Below are 16037 nucleotides of genomic sequence, written 5' to 3'. Positions count from 1 at the left end.
ACTACACAGATACCTACATCCCTCAGTGCAACCACACCCCGGCTTTGCAACCGCTCCGGCCGATTGCACTCGTCTACACTGGTTAACTTGCGTTTTAACACTTGATTTTATTATTAAGTTTAGTTTTATGCGCACTGGGTCATAGACGAAGCCCGTTTGCATTAGAACAACACCACCACTATTAGGATATAGTTTTGGAAATTGTTCCATCCATATTGTGAAAAATGTACACCTACAGATTGTGCTGAGGCACAATAAGAATAAAATGAACTGGACCGTTGATGCAAAGATGGTCAGGACGATGAAACAAATGCCAGAACGCAATGTAACCACTCTAGACTCCTAAACTTAAATAAAATAGTGAAGCGGCTCGTGTTTTAATGCAAACAAACTTTTGAGGCGCTTTTGCATATTAAGCGAGGTGGGTTGACTACTTTATTTTTCAGTTTTGCTTTGTCTTGTTAAATAATAAGAGATTTATATCATATTCGATATCTCGCACGATAGTTTTGTTACGATGTAAACTAAAAGAGCAACTAAAATTTTGAAATTATTATTGTTTTAAACTCAAATCATGAAAGACATATACAATATAATGTCAAAAGTAATAATCATTTTATTACCACAACACAAAATTTCAGTAGATTATATATATAGTAATTAAATTCAGTAGCAATATTTTATTTTTAGAATATATAATTAACGTCTGTCAAGATTCGAGTATTATTTACTTCAACTTCTTGTTGATAATTGTAACGGGAAGACAAACAAAACTGCTCGAAAGCTTTGAACGTTCAATTGATCGTATTAATTTAATTTAATTATAACCATAAGACGCTTTTGCTTTATTTAGACAAACAGGTAGGGTTAGACACACACAAGGGATAAACATTAGACAATACACAACACATCGGATCTGGTGTGAAAAATAATAAATACCAAAACTCATTAGATGAAAATTATGGTTAAGTGTAAAACATAACCATGCTAGGATTGCAAATAAAAACTCAATATTTATACGCGAGAAAACAGAGGAAAATCAAAACACTTCCACCAGATGATAAAATAAATAGTAAGTCATAAAAGTATTGATACCAATTAAATTAAAAATAACCACACCAAATCCTCGGAGAGGTTTAGGAAGATGAGCGGGAGTTAAATGGTTAAGGTGCTAGCTCCTAAATTAAACTTTATGTCTTAATGAATTTTGTATCTTCTTCTTACGGATTTACAATATAGTACGGCGATGATATCACGAATCTAAAATCATTGTAAAGTGCAAATATATTAAATATATGAACTGTGCAAAACCGATTGGTCAGTCCTAAACCAATTTGTGTAAAAGATATCGATGACTTATTGAAATAATCTGACTTTAAGTTGGAAACGATATCTTTTACGCACATGAAGTGATTTGGTGTTCAATAAATAACGGCGTTCTTATAGAATGAATACTCACCTCTCCGAATATTCATCCATGTGGGCATAACTCTGTACAGAGTTCTCTTCTATGAGGAACTTGACGCGTTGATAGAATGTTGCGGTGACAGAAGGAGGTTGCTTACGAAGTAACACTTCTACGGGGTCGTTTGAGGATAGACACATGATGTGCTCTGCGCACTCGGACCGGGTGCAGCATTCCGAATCAGAGCAGTCCGTCATGCCATCTTCAAAATGTTAGTAACATTTACAATTAGCTCAAATATTTGAGTACTTTTCGTTTTTAGGTATGTATAGTAAAACATTTCGATTATTCATATATATATTAATAGAATAGAATATAAAATCATTTATTAAAAAAAAAATTTTTATTAAATAATTATTTGTTCCCACAAGTTTGGAATCTCATTATGAATTAACAGTAAATATAATTTATACTTCTTACATTTTGTATTACAATTGTTATTAGTCGGCAAATATTATATCCGCACGTTTGAATTGTCACTAAGAAGTGCTATAAACAAGTTGTAGCTCACTCAGTTTTTAATAATGGTGTGATTGAATAATGCTGTCGATGATGAAAAACATACATATTCAACATCTCATTGTATGTTTTTTATGCATAATCTATCTATTACTCTCAGAAAAATACATTATGTTTTATTAATATTCATAATTTTATTTATTTTAGAAAAGTTTTTTGAGCTTATAACTTTAGTTCATACCTTGATCGTTATCCTCGTTATCTGTGCACGTGAGTTCAAGGGCAATAGAACAGTCAGTACCGGCCCAACCATCAGAGCAGGAGCACCGATAAACTCCGTCTTCCAAAAGGCACTGGCCGTGTCGAGAGCAGCCATTCGGGCAACCAGCTAAATGTGAATACATTTTATTAGCACCACACTCAGTGTGAAAGTGAAGGACATAAACCTTGAAAAATATGCTGTTATTGCAAGTTTGAGAACAAGAATGAAACAATGACAAACTTTTATTCCTTAAAATAATATAGTGTAACATAAAATCTTGCTGTATCCAATACAATACAAGGTATGTGTAATTTTTTAATAAACGTATACCTATCTTAGTATCAGTGAACGTCTATGTAGTTGTAATAATTTTAAGTTAATGTGAGTAGAATTTGCATTTTATTTTTAAGTATTATATACATAATTTATACTTATAATACTTATAAGTAAGTAAACTAAAATTCTGGTTGTAGAAAATAGTACTAACGAAGTGTGCAATGTTTGCCATTCCAGCCCTGTGTACAAACACATGTTCCATTTCTGCATTGTCCATGGTCGTGGCATCTAATATCACAAGGTCGTTGATCACATAAAGAGCCTGTCCAACCCTCATCACATCTACAAACACCCTCTGCACAGACTCCGTGAGGTCCGCAGTCCAAAGAACATACCACTGAAAATATTGATAATACAGGTTATTTTTGTTACAAGTATACAAATAATTATAATTTTAGATATTTAGAATTATCATTTGTTTTTTACCTTGAGAACAATCATCGCCTGTATAGAGGGGATCACAGACACATCGACCAGCATCTAAATCGTAAATGCCGCGTTGAGAGCAAGCTGGCAGACAACGTTGGACTCGAGCATCACGATCACTACAAGCGGCGCCACGCCATCCTGCTCGACACACACATCGACCACGAACACAGGAGCCATGTCCACCGCAAGTAGGGTCCAGACAATCCTCTAAAAATATTTTAGTTACGATTTAGATAATGTATTACTTTTAAAAATAAATGAAGAACGCAATTTATCAAAGAACATGTTACCTTCATCACATTTGAGACCTTTCCATCCAGCTTTACAGTGACAATGACCAGCATTACATTGTCCACGACCGGAACAATCGGCAGGTTCACAGTCATGAGCCGGTATATCACATTCTGCTCCTTTCCAACCTTCAGAGCAATGGCATATTCCTCCCGCATAGGCGCCATGCCCAGAACATAGTACAGGACAAACGCCTAAAAAAATAGTTTAATGTGGGTATGATGGCGTGAAATTGACCTATTTTATTAATATAGCTAAATATATGTAACGTAATAATTTATTCAATTTTATGTACTTACTCTTTGAACAGTCATGACCCTCGTACCCATCCATACATTCGCATTTTCCTAAATAACAGGATCCATGACCAGAACAGTCATCAGGGCATGAATTCGTGACTCCTTCAGCTTCGGATACAATCATTTCAACGCTATGCGGTTGAAGTTCATCGTTATATATCGAAATAAACCATCTTCCTGTGTCAAGATACTGTAATATACTGACATTTACTCTCATATCTGTGGATCTCTTGCTTATCGTATGGTTCCATCTTTGAAATGGGCTAAGCGTACTTAATAATGCGTCCCAGTCATCTAGGTTTCGGTGAGAGTCATGTTTATGCGGACTTCTTCTTCTTCTAAGCCTATGATCAACTCTTCCGCCTCTTATAAATTCTACAAAGTCATATTGAGTAACACTAGGAGCAACATTTCGTCTACCATAAACTGCAAAATTTGCACCCCACGGTACAGTGAAATTAAGGCTAACGTATGCGGGCTGTTTGTTTCGGAATTCTGAACTCCAGAACTGGTAAGCAGGTATAACGGCGCTATGTAATTCATCAAACTCTCGTACTTCTAATGCCGGTGACCAAGGCGGAGGCGCAGCTTGTTGTGCTTGTTGTGGTATTACTGCAGATTCTAATGCAGCTTCGGCTGTTGTCGACCATCCGCCTAATGATGATGTTGATATTGATTCTACAAAAAATATTGTATTAAGACGATTTCAAATCATAAAGTAGATTCTATACATAGATCATGATTGTAATAAATTTTGTAACGTACCATCTGAAGGTGATGATGTTGATAAAGCATCTCTAACTCCTTGTGCATGTGTCACTGCTTTTACATCTTGTACTAAGATACAATTTGAATTGTCTATATTACTTTTAATTGACGATAACGCTGTAAAGATGAAAAAATATAGTTAAAAATAATCAAATAGAATGAAGAATATATAGGAAATTACAATTGTTATTATAAAATGGTGGGTACAAGCTTTAAAATCTATTATTTGATCTAAACTTCCAATTAAGTTTCTATCTTATCATTGCCCTAGATCGATAATACCCAGTAGATCAATCGTATTTTATTAAAGTTCACACGTATATATTTTAGGCAACACGTTTTCAAAGTGGTATACAATACAATATGTCATTCAAAAGGTGCTCAAATAGAGCGGGGTAGGTGACGTGACGTCTCGTAGGTTTTTAATTAAGCGAAGCACGGGCGTGGCGCATTTCGTAGCGGTGTGACGGAACGATTTGTTCCGCTGCCGTGGACCCGGCTTGCGGGCACGTAGGTGGTTCAGCGACACCCAACCATTTCTTGCTCAGGGGAATGTCGTTGTCTCCTCATTATGCGACAGTTGCCATCGATCGATTCGATTATCGAATGCCGTAGGCCGCGGTGCCCAGTGTAATTGGATAATTCTTCACGGCTTTAAATAAAAAGAGTATGGATTTGACTACTACTTACGAGTTTTGATTTGTTAAAATATTTTTTAATAATATGCGACGATCAAATTGACTGAAAGACAATTGTTTTTAATTACGATATTATTTTTATTGACTTTGTTACTCTCAATATACTAATAGTTCTACTTATCTAATTGTAATCTTTCAAATTATTTTATTGATTTCACTGTCCATGATACTTTATTTTAAATAGGTTTATAAATAAAAGTTCTGAGGGGCAAACGAATGAAACTGGCATCGCAATGTAAAGCAAATTTATTGTGAACATTTATTAGTTTTGTAAGAACCTTGCGAGCGCTTGCTTTTATGCAATGTTGGGGATCCGATATTTATTTATGCCGGCGCGCGTGCGCAGGATATACGCTTAATCGGTTGGCTTAATGCGTTAAAGCAATACGTCAATTCTTGTAAAATTAATTAAAGTAACTAATAAGCCCTACATTACTATTTATAACTGAGACTATGCAGTATTTTAAACACTGTTTACAATGATTCCTTCTATTTTTATGTTACCAACATATATATCCAGGAAAATGAATGGTTTTTATTTAGGCAAAGAGGCAAGCTTAGGACTCGACTGTGTTTTCCATAAGTGTGTGCGGCTAACCCCGGGCAGTGTTGGAGCAATTAAGTTATCGTCTCGTCCCTCGACAGTCGCCGATATATCTAAGATTTATAGTTAGATAAGAATCGCGATGCGTTGACGCCATTTGGCTGCTTGCGCTTGGATTGGACAATTTTGCAATTTTGTTTTGTAATGCTAAGTAGAGGGTGAATAGTTCAACGAAAATATCATCAGCTTAACAATCGATAAATAAGTTATTTATATTCAGTATTAGTAAGGGAAGTTTAAAAGTACTTTGAGATTAATGTATGTAATAAAAATATACTAACTGCAAAATTATTTTAGTATATATAAAACAGTTTTACAACTATTTTCTAACCAATCAATTTATTTTAATATCATTCAGATACTAAACCTTCTTTCGGATTTTAGTCAAGATATTTTTTTTTTAAGCTTTTTAATTTTAGGTTCTTAGTTGTACAATTAGGTTATGTAAATACTAGCAATAAATTTTAAAATATATATTTATATTAAACTAAAATAGGTAATGTCCTTGTAATATAAAACTTTATGTACTTATTTCGTGGATTAATGCAGCTGGAATAATTTCGTAAACGTTTTATCATTTTATCATATCTTATAGTTAATAGTCGCCTCTCTTAGTGTCTTAGGATATCAATTAAATCATTCATTGGAAATATTTATTTCTATGTTGTGTTTTTTACTATACCAGCCGTCAAAAAATAATTCAGCACAAAGTTCAGCACTAATGGCATTTCTAAGGCCTTTACGATTTATTTATTGAAAAAGTCTATTTCATTTATTAAATATGTACTCGTAATTCTTTCAATGCGAAATGCGCATTGAAAGAATTACGAGTACATATTTTATTATACTATGTCTGTGATATATTTGTAATATCAGTAGTTATGGTTTCACAGTAGATTTTTAAAAACTATTCATTGAATCCAGATAATTGTGCTCAAATGACATAATTTCCGCTCATAAAAATAAAATATGGGGATGTGGTAAGTTTCCCGATGATCCCTCGTAAAATCTATAAATTTTCGCCATATAGATTCGGAGAATAGGAAGTAAGGGTGCTTTAGATGACGACTGGGCTGCAATGCACGAGACGATTGTGTGCAGATGGACGATGTTTGCTATCTCTACTATTTTTCGAGTTAATACAATTTATTGTAATACGATTCAGCATAGATTGCATCGTGCGATGGGGGAGCGAAACTCGTTTGATGGAGTCCCGAGGGATTGAGTGCGACGCGCCGTCGCACAGACTCGGTATTAGTCACGTGATAAATCTTCCGTTTCTCGTATACGTTTCCTATCTTCTTCTATTATTCACGATATCTCATATAACCATCCTTGTCGTTCATTGAGATGATCTACGTTTGAAAGAGGGTCGAGGTCTTGTTCCTCCTGTGTTATAAGAAGCGCGGACAAGTACAAATGTGACTGTGAATATGTGGATTATAAATTTAATTTCGTATCTAATAGCAAAAAGTTTGGTATTTACAAATTTAATTAGGATTACTTTAGGGGCATTGGGATAACAGTAAGTTGAGGAAGTGGAATATAAATGTACAAGTAATTAGAGATTGTTGTGATGAGTAATTTAGACAAGTAGAAGGGCTAGCTTAAACAAAAAAAAATTATATTATAATTTCAAGTTATATGTTAAATCAAAAAAAGGTAACAAGGATATTTGTTTAATTCTCATTTAGTGTCATACTGTTGAAAATATATAGAATAATTTTATTAAAATTGTTTTGATTTGATGTAAAAAAATTCAGCATCGTTAGTATATATTTACATTTAAGCTTAAATACAACCTAAAAATTATATATTTAGAAGTACACTTTAAGCATAATTATAATATAGGTTGTCAAAATATCATAGCGTTCAGCGACTCGTTTTATTGTATACATATAAGTGTATATACCTACTCTTATAGTATTTGTTTTCATTCAGCAGTCTATTGAAAATATATTTAGAAATAAATTAAAAAATACTAACAGTAGTAGTGTTTATTGCCCATTCTTATCGATTGGGACTTATTTTATTATAGGATGATAAGTATAAAATATTATTTTAAATGTAATAATAAGAATATTAATTTATTATGAAGTTCAGAAGAGCATGTGTTATACTTAATATCTTAATAATAATAGACTTTATCTGATATGCAGGTTAATCTAAACGTGTCAATACAGAGAACTGAGTGAGCTTTAATAAAACATTTTGGGGTTCTCACATTTTCAATTACATTAAAAAGTTGATGTGCTATATTTGCCCCCATATTCAACACTATGAATGTAATGAAGGGTGCAACAGATGGTTCACATTTTTTCATTACAATAGTAGAACTACTAATGCGGACCAGAAGATTTATGTCGGATTAAACTACAAAACTGCTTTTATTCGGTATATATCCGGAACGCCAGGAGGCGTGTCCGACAAATATTATATTGTGTTTCTCAAACCCAATCATTGTAGAACAAAACCAAAATGATTTATGATTTGAAAATATACTTAATGAAAATGTGTAGGTAGGTGTACGTTTATTTAATGAGACACTCACTAAAAGCGGCTCATTATTATTAATAGTACCTATGGGTTAAAACTATTATATAAAATTATTTTTTCTTTGATAGCACGTAAACGTTCGATTACATTGCATTGATCGTAGATTCTTAAAGCATCTATAATTTAGGTACCTACTACCATTAACAAATTGATTGATTCCGTAATATCTTAAAGAAATCTAAATGTGGTAATTTAGAGGCGATAGTTCATTCCGTTTGGAAATGTATCTCGTTTTGAAGTGGACGATGTGCCGCTGCTGGCATTTGTATGCGACATGAGGCTCTTATCTTCTGTCCCTGTAATTTAACTAGAATCTAAATGAAGTGAGATCCGATACGATAAGCCTCATTGACTAGAAACACCTCACATTGAGCCCGTTCATTACATTACTGGTGGCATTGAAATGTGAGATATTTATTCTTTTTTACAACATGTCTTCTATTTTCTATTCTATTAGCGGTAATTACTTTTCATTAGAAATTGTAGTTGAACGTACGAATTTCATATAGGAAGTATTATAGCATTTAAACAAAACATGCTTTAAATAATTTCTTTTTTGTTGACAGCAAGTTGCCGAAATAAGGGAAGTTGTTTTACGCTCACATTACATAGCGTGCTGGAAGCGCATTATTTAGTGTTTGTTGAAACAGTTTAATAGAGCCGTGGGTTAACTTAAATTAAAATGATTTTGCCTAAACTGTAACAAGAGACTATGTGGTACCTTCTCTGTAATGATTTTACTAACAACTAATCTACTGGCATCCACGTCATACTCGTACTTATAAATGGCGAGAAGTTTCAGACCCTTAAGATTGCTATAACATTGTTGTGCTAGATGATCTCAAAATCTGTCGTTATATTAGGATAAACTGTATTATGTAAAAGCAAACGATACTTTATTGTCAAGCAACTTGGCTGGATCATAAGTTGTAAATCAGTTTATTGGTTTTTCTTTACGAATTCACTTATTTAAGAAAAAGTAAACGCTAGTAGTAACGCTAGTAACGCTATTTTCAATGTAAAGTCTTGTAATATATAGAATATAGTTTGAGTGAGCAATGCGCATAGTTGCTTTGCGTGATGCAGTGACGTTGTAACTTGCCGAACCCAAGCCCGTTTAGTGTATAGACACTCGAATCACGTCCCGTTTTTACTCCAGTTAAATGATAAGATCTTGGTTAACTTTAAATATTTTAAGTCGCTTTTATTTGGATTCCTTAGCCAATTTAAAGTTATGGTACATTTAGAACGAAAAAGTACCGTGGTCTGTTTATTAGTAAACGAATATTTTACGGAGCTCCCAAATGGTTTCTTTTATTGCAGAATTAAATCTAAAATAGTTTTTTTAATGGAAATAGAAATGATATGTAATAACTAACTAATATTTATTTAATTAGCAAATAGAAGTAACACAATTTTCTTAAATTTGTCCATGCCTCGACCATTAGTAATTTTTTGATATTTGTGAGTTTCGATAATGGTAGTTAAGGTACAGATATCATATAATATTATATAGTTCAGGTAAGTACTGTATATAATTTTGCGGAAATTTCTATTTAAGTAGACGTACGTACTGTTTCATAGCTATGGTTCACTTGGGTTGAAAACAACTTTATTTTTATTATATTTAAAGTTACATTTACGAACTGGTGTTTTTTTAAAATAATTGTTTATACTATCAATTTATGATCTACAGGATTGCAATTCAAAATTCCACATCTATGTTAAGTTGTTTCATGTTATTCCACCATTAACAAGAAAATGCTTTTGATATACACGACGGAAACCACACGTATTCCATTATTATATTCATGTTAATGTGCAAATGGACGTAAAATATTATTACGTTGCAGTACTACGGCATGACTAGTCGTTTTACTTTATATCAAGTGGGGATTTGCTTTTGCGATTTATGAGGTATTAGGTATGTATAAATTACGATCGGCTATTCGGCGGGTAGGCCAGGATTGCGAGTGGCTGATATATCTATAGTAAAATAATACGGGACGTAGAAGTGTAAGATAATTTATAACGGAAAGAACGCGGGCGCGCCGGGCTCGAAGCACGCAGCGCCCGTTGCCTTAGGTTAGACGCATCATTTATATTTTCTTGATGTTTGTTTAGTTTTTTTATGAGGCCCTCTGCGGATGCCGGTTGTGAGATTTAAACAAAGAATGATGAAAGACTAATGGCTGATGTCTGTTTCGGTTGCAACATCGATGTTTAATCAAGTCATTTGCATGCACGATGTGGATATTCAAATATATCACCTACGGTAATTGAGTTTCGATGTGATGATAGAACTATTTTTCTATTATGATCTGAGTGTAAAACGATAAACGCATTAAACTATTTTATGGCTATTCCACAAGAGACAACAGTTATTGGCATGCCATCTATGGATAGATATATACATATAATTATGAACGAATGATTCATTTAAATTCGATTGACTGTGTGCTTAAAAATAACTTACAATATACATATTAATCTACTTATAATATCTTACGTCATTTTATCATCAACATCATGGATATATTTTAATTATATCTTGGTAACTACACACAATTTCATAATTTATACAATATCCATTCTATCAAATTAAATAAAAGTGTATTTTGTGTAGAATGGAATAAGAATTTTTTAAAGATTGTGATAGAGAATAGATTTAAAATTTTCACAATTCTTTTCGTAATTATAAAAGGATCAATCGTTTATGAAGGAATAAAATTTACATTATTGTCAGAAACGAATATGTTTTTCTGTTTTATAAAAATGAGTTGTTGTACATTCGTTTGACTGAAACGTTAGACAAAATCGAGCTTTTTAAACTAAGACCTCAGAGTCGTCGCTAATGCTTCGGAAAGAATAATGTTATGAATATTTTAATCAGCATTCCGAGCGAGTTAATAAAAATACTGTCTTAACGAGACTCACGAGCGTCCCGCTGGGATTATAACAACAAAGATATATTGACAGTATAAATTGTAGTTAAAAACTCCAATATTTAATCGATTGCCGATATAAAACCTTTGTCTATACTTGGGGACCTTTTTGTGATTACAGAATTATTAGAAGATTAAAAGCATTCACTTAAACTTTTACTAGTTAGCTTTTTAGTTACGTTGTATTTATTATAGATTTTTATCACATTTGTTGGAAAAGAAATAATATGACTTCGGGACGTTTGATGGATAGAACATAACTTGTATAAAGGTACAAAGTCCAGGGCCATGATAGAAAGGTAGAAAAGAAAAAAATACCTTAATTGACAGGTGACTATTTTTTAAAATAATTGTTTTGAGCTCATTTTTACATTTTCGACTTTAATGAGAAGAGTGTAATCATTATACTTTATATAATGTACATGCCTTTACATAATTTAAAAAAATTGGTTGTTTTCATTAAATCCGAAATTAAGCTCGTCAAATAAAAACAATAAAGTTCAGGTTTTTTTTTAATTGAGTAGGTTTTACCTACTTAAATAAAAAAAACTCAAACCCATATTGACAAAGCTTTTATAATTTATGCATAATATAATATTGCTACATAAAAGCTGCATTCGTCGTAATACTACTGTTACTAATTACGGTACACTGCCTGTGTGTATACCTACAACGTTATATATAGTTTTGGAAAACCTACGAAACTATCTATATGTACACATAATAACAACAAGATTATTCTTACCTATAAAGTAGGCAAGCATTGCCGCTAAAATGACGCAGAGGCATATCATAGCTATAGCAAGACACTTCCACGTGCATCGGTGTTGGCATCGTTTGTCTATATGGAACCTTGAAGGTGAATACACTGGCACTGGGCTTGGTTGGCTGGCTCTTAGGGGAAAGACTGGCATCACTAGTGGCTGGTTAGCAAGCTGGCAATGCCCACTACCGAGGGTTCCGCCGCCCATCCCGCTAGACATCGCTGCATTGCCCAACCTGGTAGACAAACAAAAAACCTGATTTAACATTGTTTATTACGTACTATAATACTAAATTTACTTATTAAACGTAGCAATATTTGACGTATCTTAAACGGGTTATTTGAACTCGTACTCGATGATGGGGAGGTAAACTTGGACTTAAATTCATCCTGGTAAAAGGTGAAGAAAAGGAATACCGTATAGAAAAAAATATAAATTCATCAGGCCTCGCCTACGAGTGTTCATACGTACTTTAATTGGAGGATCATTTAAAGTAAGATTTCCTCCAAAACGGTAACGTATTTAATTTGATTAGTTTTTTAAACACTTATTAACGAACTGTTCATCATAGTAATGTTACTATGATAATATTAATTTGATAAAATATTAATTTCTAATAACAAATATGGTACCATAACACGTCGTTTGTCATTGTGTAAAGTTGATAAAATGTTAAGTTTAAATAGACGTAAAGATTTTCAGTGTATTTTCAGATTTACCTATTATAAATTATCTGTACATATACACGGTGTATATTTTACATAATGAAAACGCATGATATATTGTTAAACAGTACAGAATTACATATGTATGCGATAATGAAACGCATTATCGCATACACATGTAATTCTGTACTGTTTAACAATACATAACAGCATAAACGTAAATTGACCAATTTTGTTATAAGAACAAATTGGACCACAACTATATTGGACATTACTACATTGAAGTAAAATATTGAAGGCTTAGAAGTAACCAACCGAAACGTTGGCACTTTTTATTGTGATGTAGGTAAAACATTTGTTTTGTTAATGTTTGTGCCACGCCGATTGATAAATCCGGAAAACTTTTTAAATTATGAAACAGATTACATTTTAATAGGCTACCAAATTTTACGTAATTATTGACGAAATATAACTGCCGTGTATTTAATTATCGAAAATGTAACTATTTTTATCTTGTACAATTTCTATATAGTGTAAATAATTAATACATTATGGTCATATCTCGTGATATATATATATTAGAAATTATAAATAATAACCTATTGTTATATATAGGTAAAGGTACTTATACTTTAAATTATATGTACCTATATGTAGAAGATAAGTCTGTCGGTATAAGTAAGTACAGCAGGTAGCTGTAATAGATTTCGTTGGGTACCTGTTTATAAAACGTAACGGCCAACTGTTAGTGAAGCGAATCTGTGCCCGGCACCATATGGCTTTTCTTTATTAATACCTGTGTAGACAATCAAAACGTATCATTACATGGATTCTGACAAAAAAACGATGATCGAGGCGTTTAAACACGTCCGCCCCGAGGGGCCATTAATCAATTATCCGAACTCTCTGTCACGACTAAATTTAAAGGCCGATGCTGAGAACATATGGTGCTACGGCCTTTTGGCCTCGCTTGCCAACTGACGCCACCATAATGACCATCAGTATAAGAATGCGCAAAAAAGGAAGTATAAATAATTGGACCAAGTTTAGCGAGAACGAAGCGTGACTCTTAAAGGGTTTGTTTCGAGAGAGTCTCCTCGCTTTACAGTAATTTTCTTTTGAATAGCGGCTGAGGAACGCTCGAAAGAAGAACGAATTCATTAAAATTTGTGCAGAAATTACAATCCCAGAGATCGAGGATTTTGCTTTCGAGTCACCTTTGGTCAAACGTTCAAAATTTACAAACTATTTCTGCTTATGCATGTAATCTAAAAATATTTATTTAAATTTCAAAATCGGATGTCATCGAAAGTCAGTAAAGACACAAGATAGCCAAAGTAATAATATTGCACAATAATCATAAATATGAATGTGATGGTTAGTAGATAAATAAATATAAGTAATGTTTCTAAATCTACTTCAGAGTACGAGACGATCTTCGGAGTGTCTGTAACTAGTTATTGACGATAGTTACCTAATCCAATTGTAACTGTACATGAAATTGATTTTTTATATCCATAATCATTAGCTATGATTTTATTATTTCAAATTTTGCGTGGCGTGGGTGCTATTAGCGATTGAAGTGCATCATTTCCGTGCGTTACCGAAATGAACACAGCGAACTCATTTGTTTTTGTTAAAGGAAATTTTGTGGTAAAGTAATGAAATGTTACGCAATACCGCAGTGTGTTTGTTTCAATTTCGGAACGGAAACGAGCAGTCTATTTTATGAGTACAGTCGGGTTCTCAAATAAAGGAGATCTCGCGGAGGGAAAACAAGGCGAAGACAATTAACGAGGCCGACGACAGTGTTATTGTAGTGCGATACTGCGATATTTCAAGCGCTGCGGCGGACGGATGGTCGTCAGAGGAGATTTTGACAGCCGCACGTCGTGAGTGAGCTCTTAATGAAGCGGTAAATAAATGAGCGGAGGTGTTGTGGTGTGCAAGAGCCATGACCAAATAATTAATGCTTCTTCACTACAGGGCACACATCTATAACATAAGAATGATTTTAATACAAGAACCCGATATAAATCGTAAACGTTTGTATTGATATTATGTAGGTGGTTTCAGACCAACATGATCATAAATTACAAAAATATAAAAAAACAATGTTGAGATCATTTCAATATTGCCAAAAAGTATGATCCAATTGAGAATATTCTCTTTTGGCCTTCAAAGATTGAGAATATACGTATTGAGAATGACGTTTTAACACTTCTATACAATCTGCAAGTAAATCGGAACGTTGGTAAAATAAATTGAAGAACGGTAAAGTAAAAAAGGGCAGGTAGGCAACGGCTCGTTAGGCGTCCATAGCTTGTCGCTATCTCACAGTTTTTATCGGTACGATCGCGCGTGCAGCGGTCACTTCTAGTCTCAGACCGGCTTGCGCCGACCTCTAACTCGGGAACCAGATGAAACAAAAAGAATGATACGCAGGCACGGGCCGTGAGAACGCGTCTCCATGGCCGCGGCCGCTCTCTGCCGTCCATTTATCTTGCACAGTCGTGCGGGTAGCGATGTGCTTTTATTGCATAGCTTTCCTAAATATAGGTCTGCGAAGGTAAGGTACATCATTTTGGTTTGGATAAAATGGTTCATTCGTATTATATTATATATGCATAATCTGTAGCAAATATTCTTTTTCATTTATAGGCATAAACTAAAGTACATATAGTAAATAATTACTTGGGCATAATCAGGATCATAGGGTATGAGTTTCCATGTTTCAGTTTAAATTCAGAACTATTACTAATAATAACAAAAACAGCCAAAATTTAATAGTTCATAATTTGTAACTATTTTACAGCTGAATAAGTGGTGCTTCGGTTTAAACTCCAAATAACTTCTGTATCTTAAGTAAAATACTTGTACTATATGTTTTTAATAATAAATTTCTATTGCTGGTGAGGACATTAAAAGTACATATTACAAAGTGGCAATACTTCAATGTGGTATACAACTTGAATAATATACAGCTTAAGGACTTTTTTTATTGTACAAAATTAAAACGCCTCCTTGCTTTCAATGCAAGGGTCGAGAGAGAGCCGTCTGGAGATGTTATCGTCCTTATTTAATACGAATAACATATTGTAATAATGTTATCGTGTAGGTTTATTTTCAGGTATCTCGAAACTAATTGCCTTATGGCTCAATGGAACAAAGAGATAATACAAGCATCAGAGGGACTAGCGTAAGCTATTCAATGATTGTTTCTCATACATCTTATTGAACGCAAATTAAGTATAAGGTTACAGGGTGTCTCTCTGTAATAAAGGCTAATAAAATTATATACATAATGCATTCAAATGTCAAGCAGCAGTTTAAAATGTGGATTGTACAATGAAAGTGAGTGAACGCACAAACAATTTAGTTTGGATCAATCGATAAGACTTGTAGCGCGTCGCTTTGAAGACGCCCGATCCCTCGTCGGCCGCCCTCCTGCAAAGTCATGGGTGTAAATTCAAGAAAGGCCCCCAATTTAAAACGA

General features: G+C 33.5%; 1 protein-coding gene across 2 annotated transcripts in view; it reads right to left on the bottom strand.

The window, feature by feature from the left end:
- Window positions 1-16037, bottom strand: part of LOC131854867 (teneurin-a) — a 53406-nt gene that overhangs the window by 23765 nt on the left and 13604 nt on the right. For both annotated transcript variants that reach the window (XM_059206049.1, XM_059206050.1), the window contains 8 exons: window positions 11858-12111; window positions 4307-4426; window positions 3542-4219; window positions 3242-3436; window positions 2949-3158; window positions 2674-2859; window positions 2166-2312; window positions 1460-1667 (listed from right to left, as the gene is read on the bottom strand). In XM_059206049.1, coding sequence (XP_059062032.1) covers window positions 1460-1667; window positions 2166-2312; window positions 2674-2859; window positions 2949-3158; window positions 3242-3436; window positions 3542-4219; window positions 4307-4426; window positions 11858-12111 — 1998 coding nt within the window. The remainder of the gene's footprint in view (window positions 1-1459; window positions 1668-2165; window positions 2313-2673; window positions 2860-2948; window positions 3159-3241; window positions 3437-3541; window positions 4220-4306; window positions 4427-11857; window positions 12112-16037) is intronic.

This window comes from Achroia grisella, unplaced genomic scaffold (genome assembly GCF_030625045.1).
Source record: "Achroia grisella isolate CSIRO2021 unplaced genomic scaffold, CSIRO_AGI_Agris_v1 utg1245, whole genome shotgun sequence".
NCBI lineage: Eukaryota > Metazoa > Arthropoda > Insecta > Lepidoptera > Pyralidae > Achroia > Achroia grisella.
This window is presented reverse-complemented; position numbering and strand designations above follow the sequence as displayed.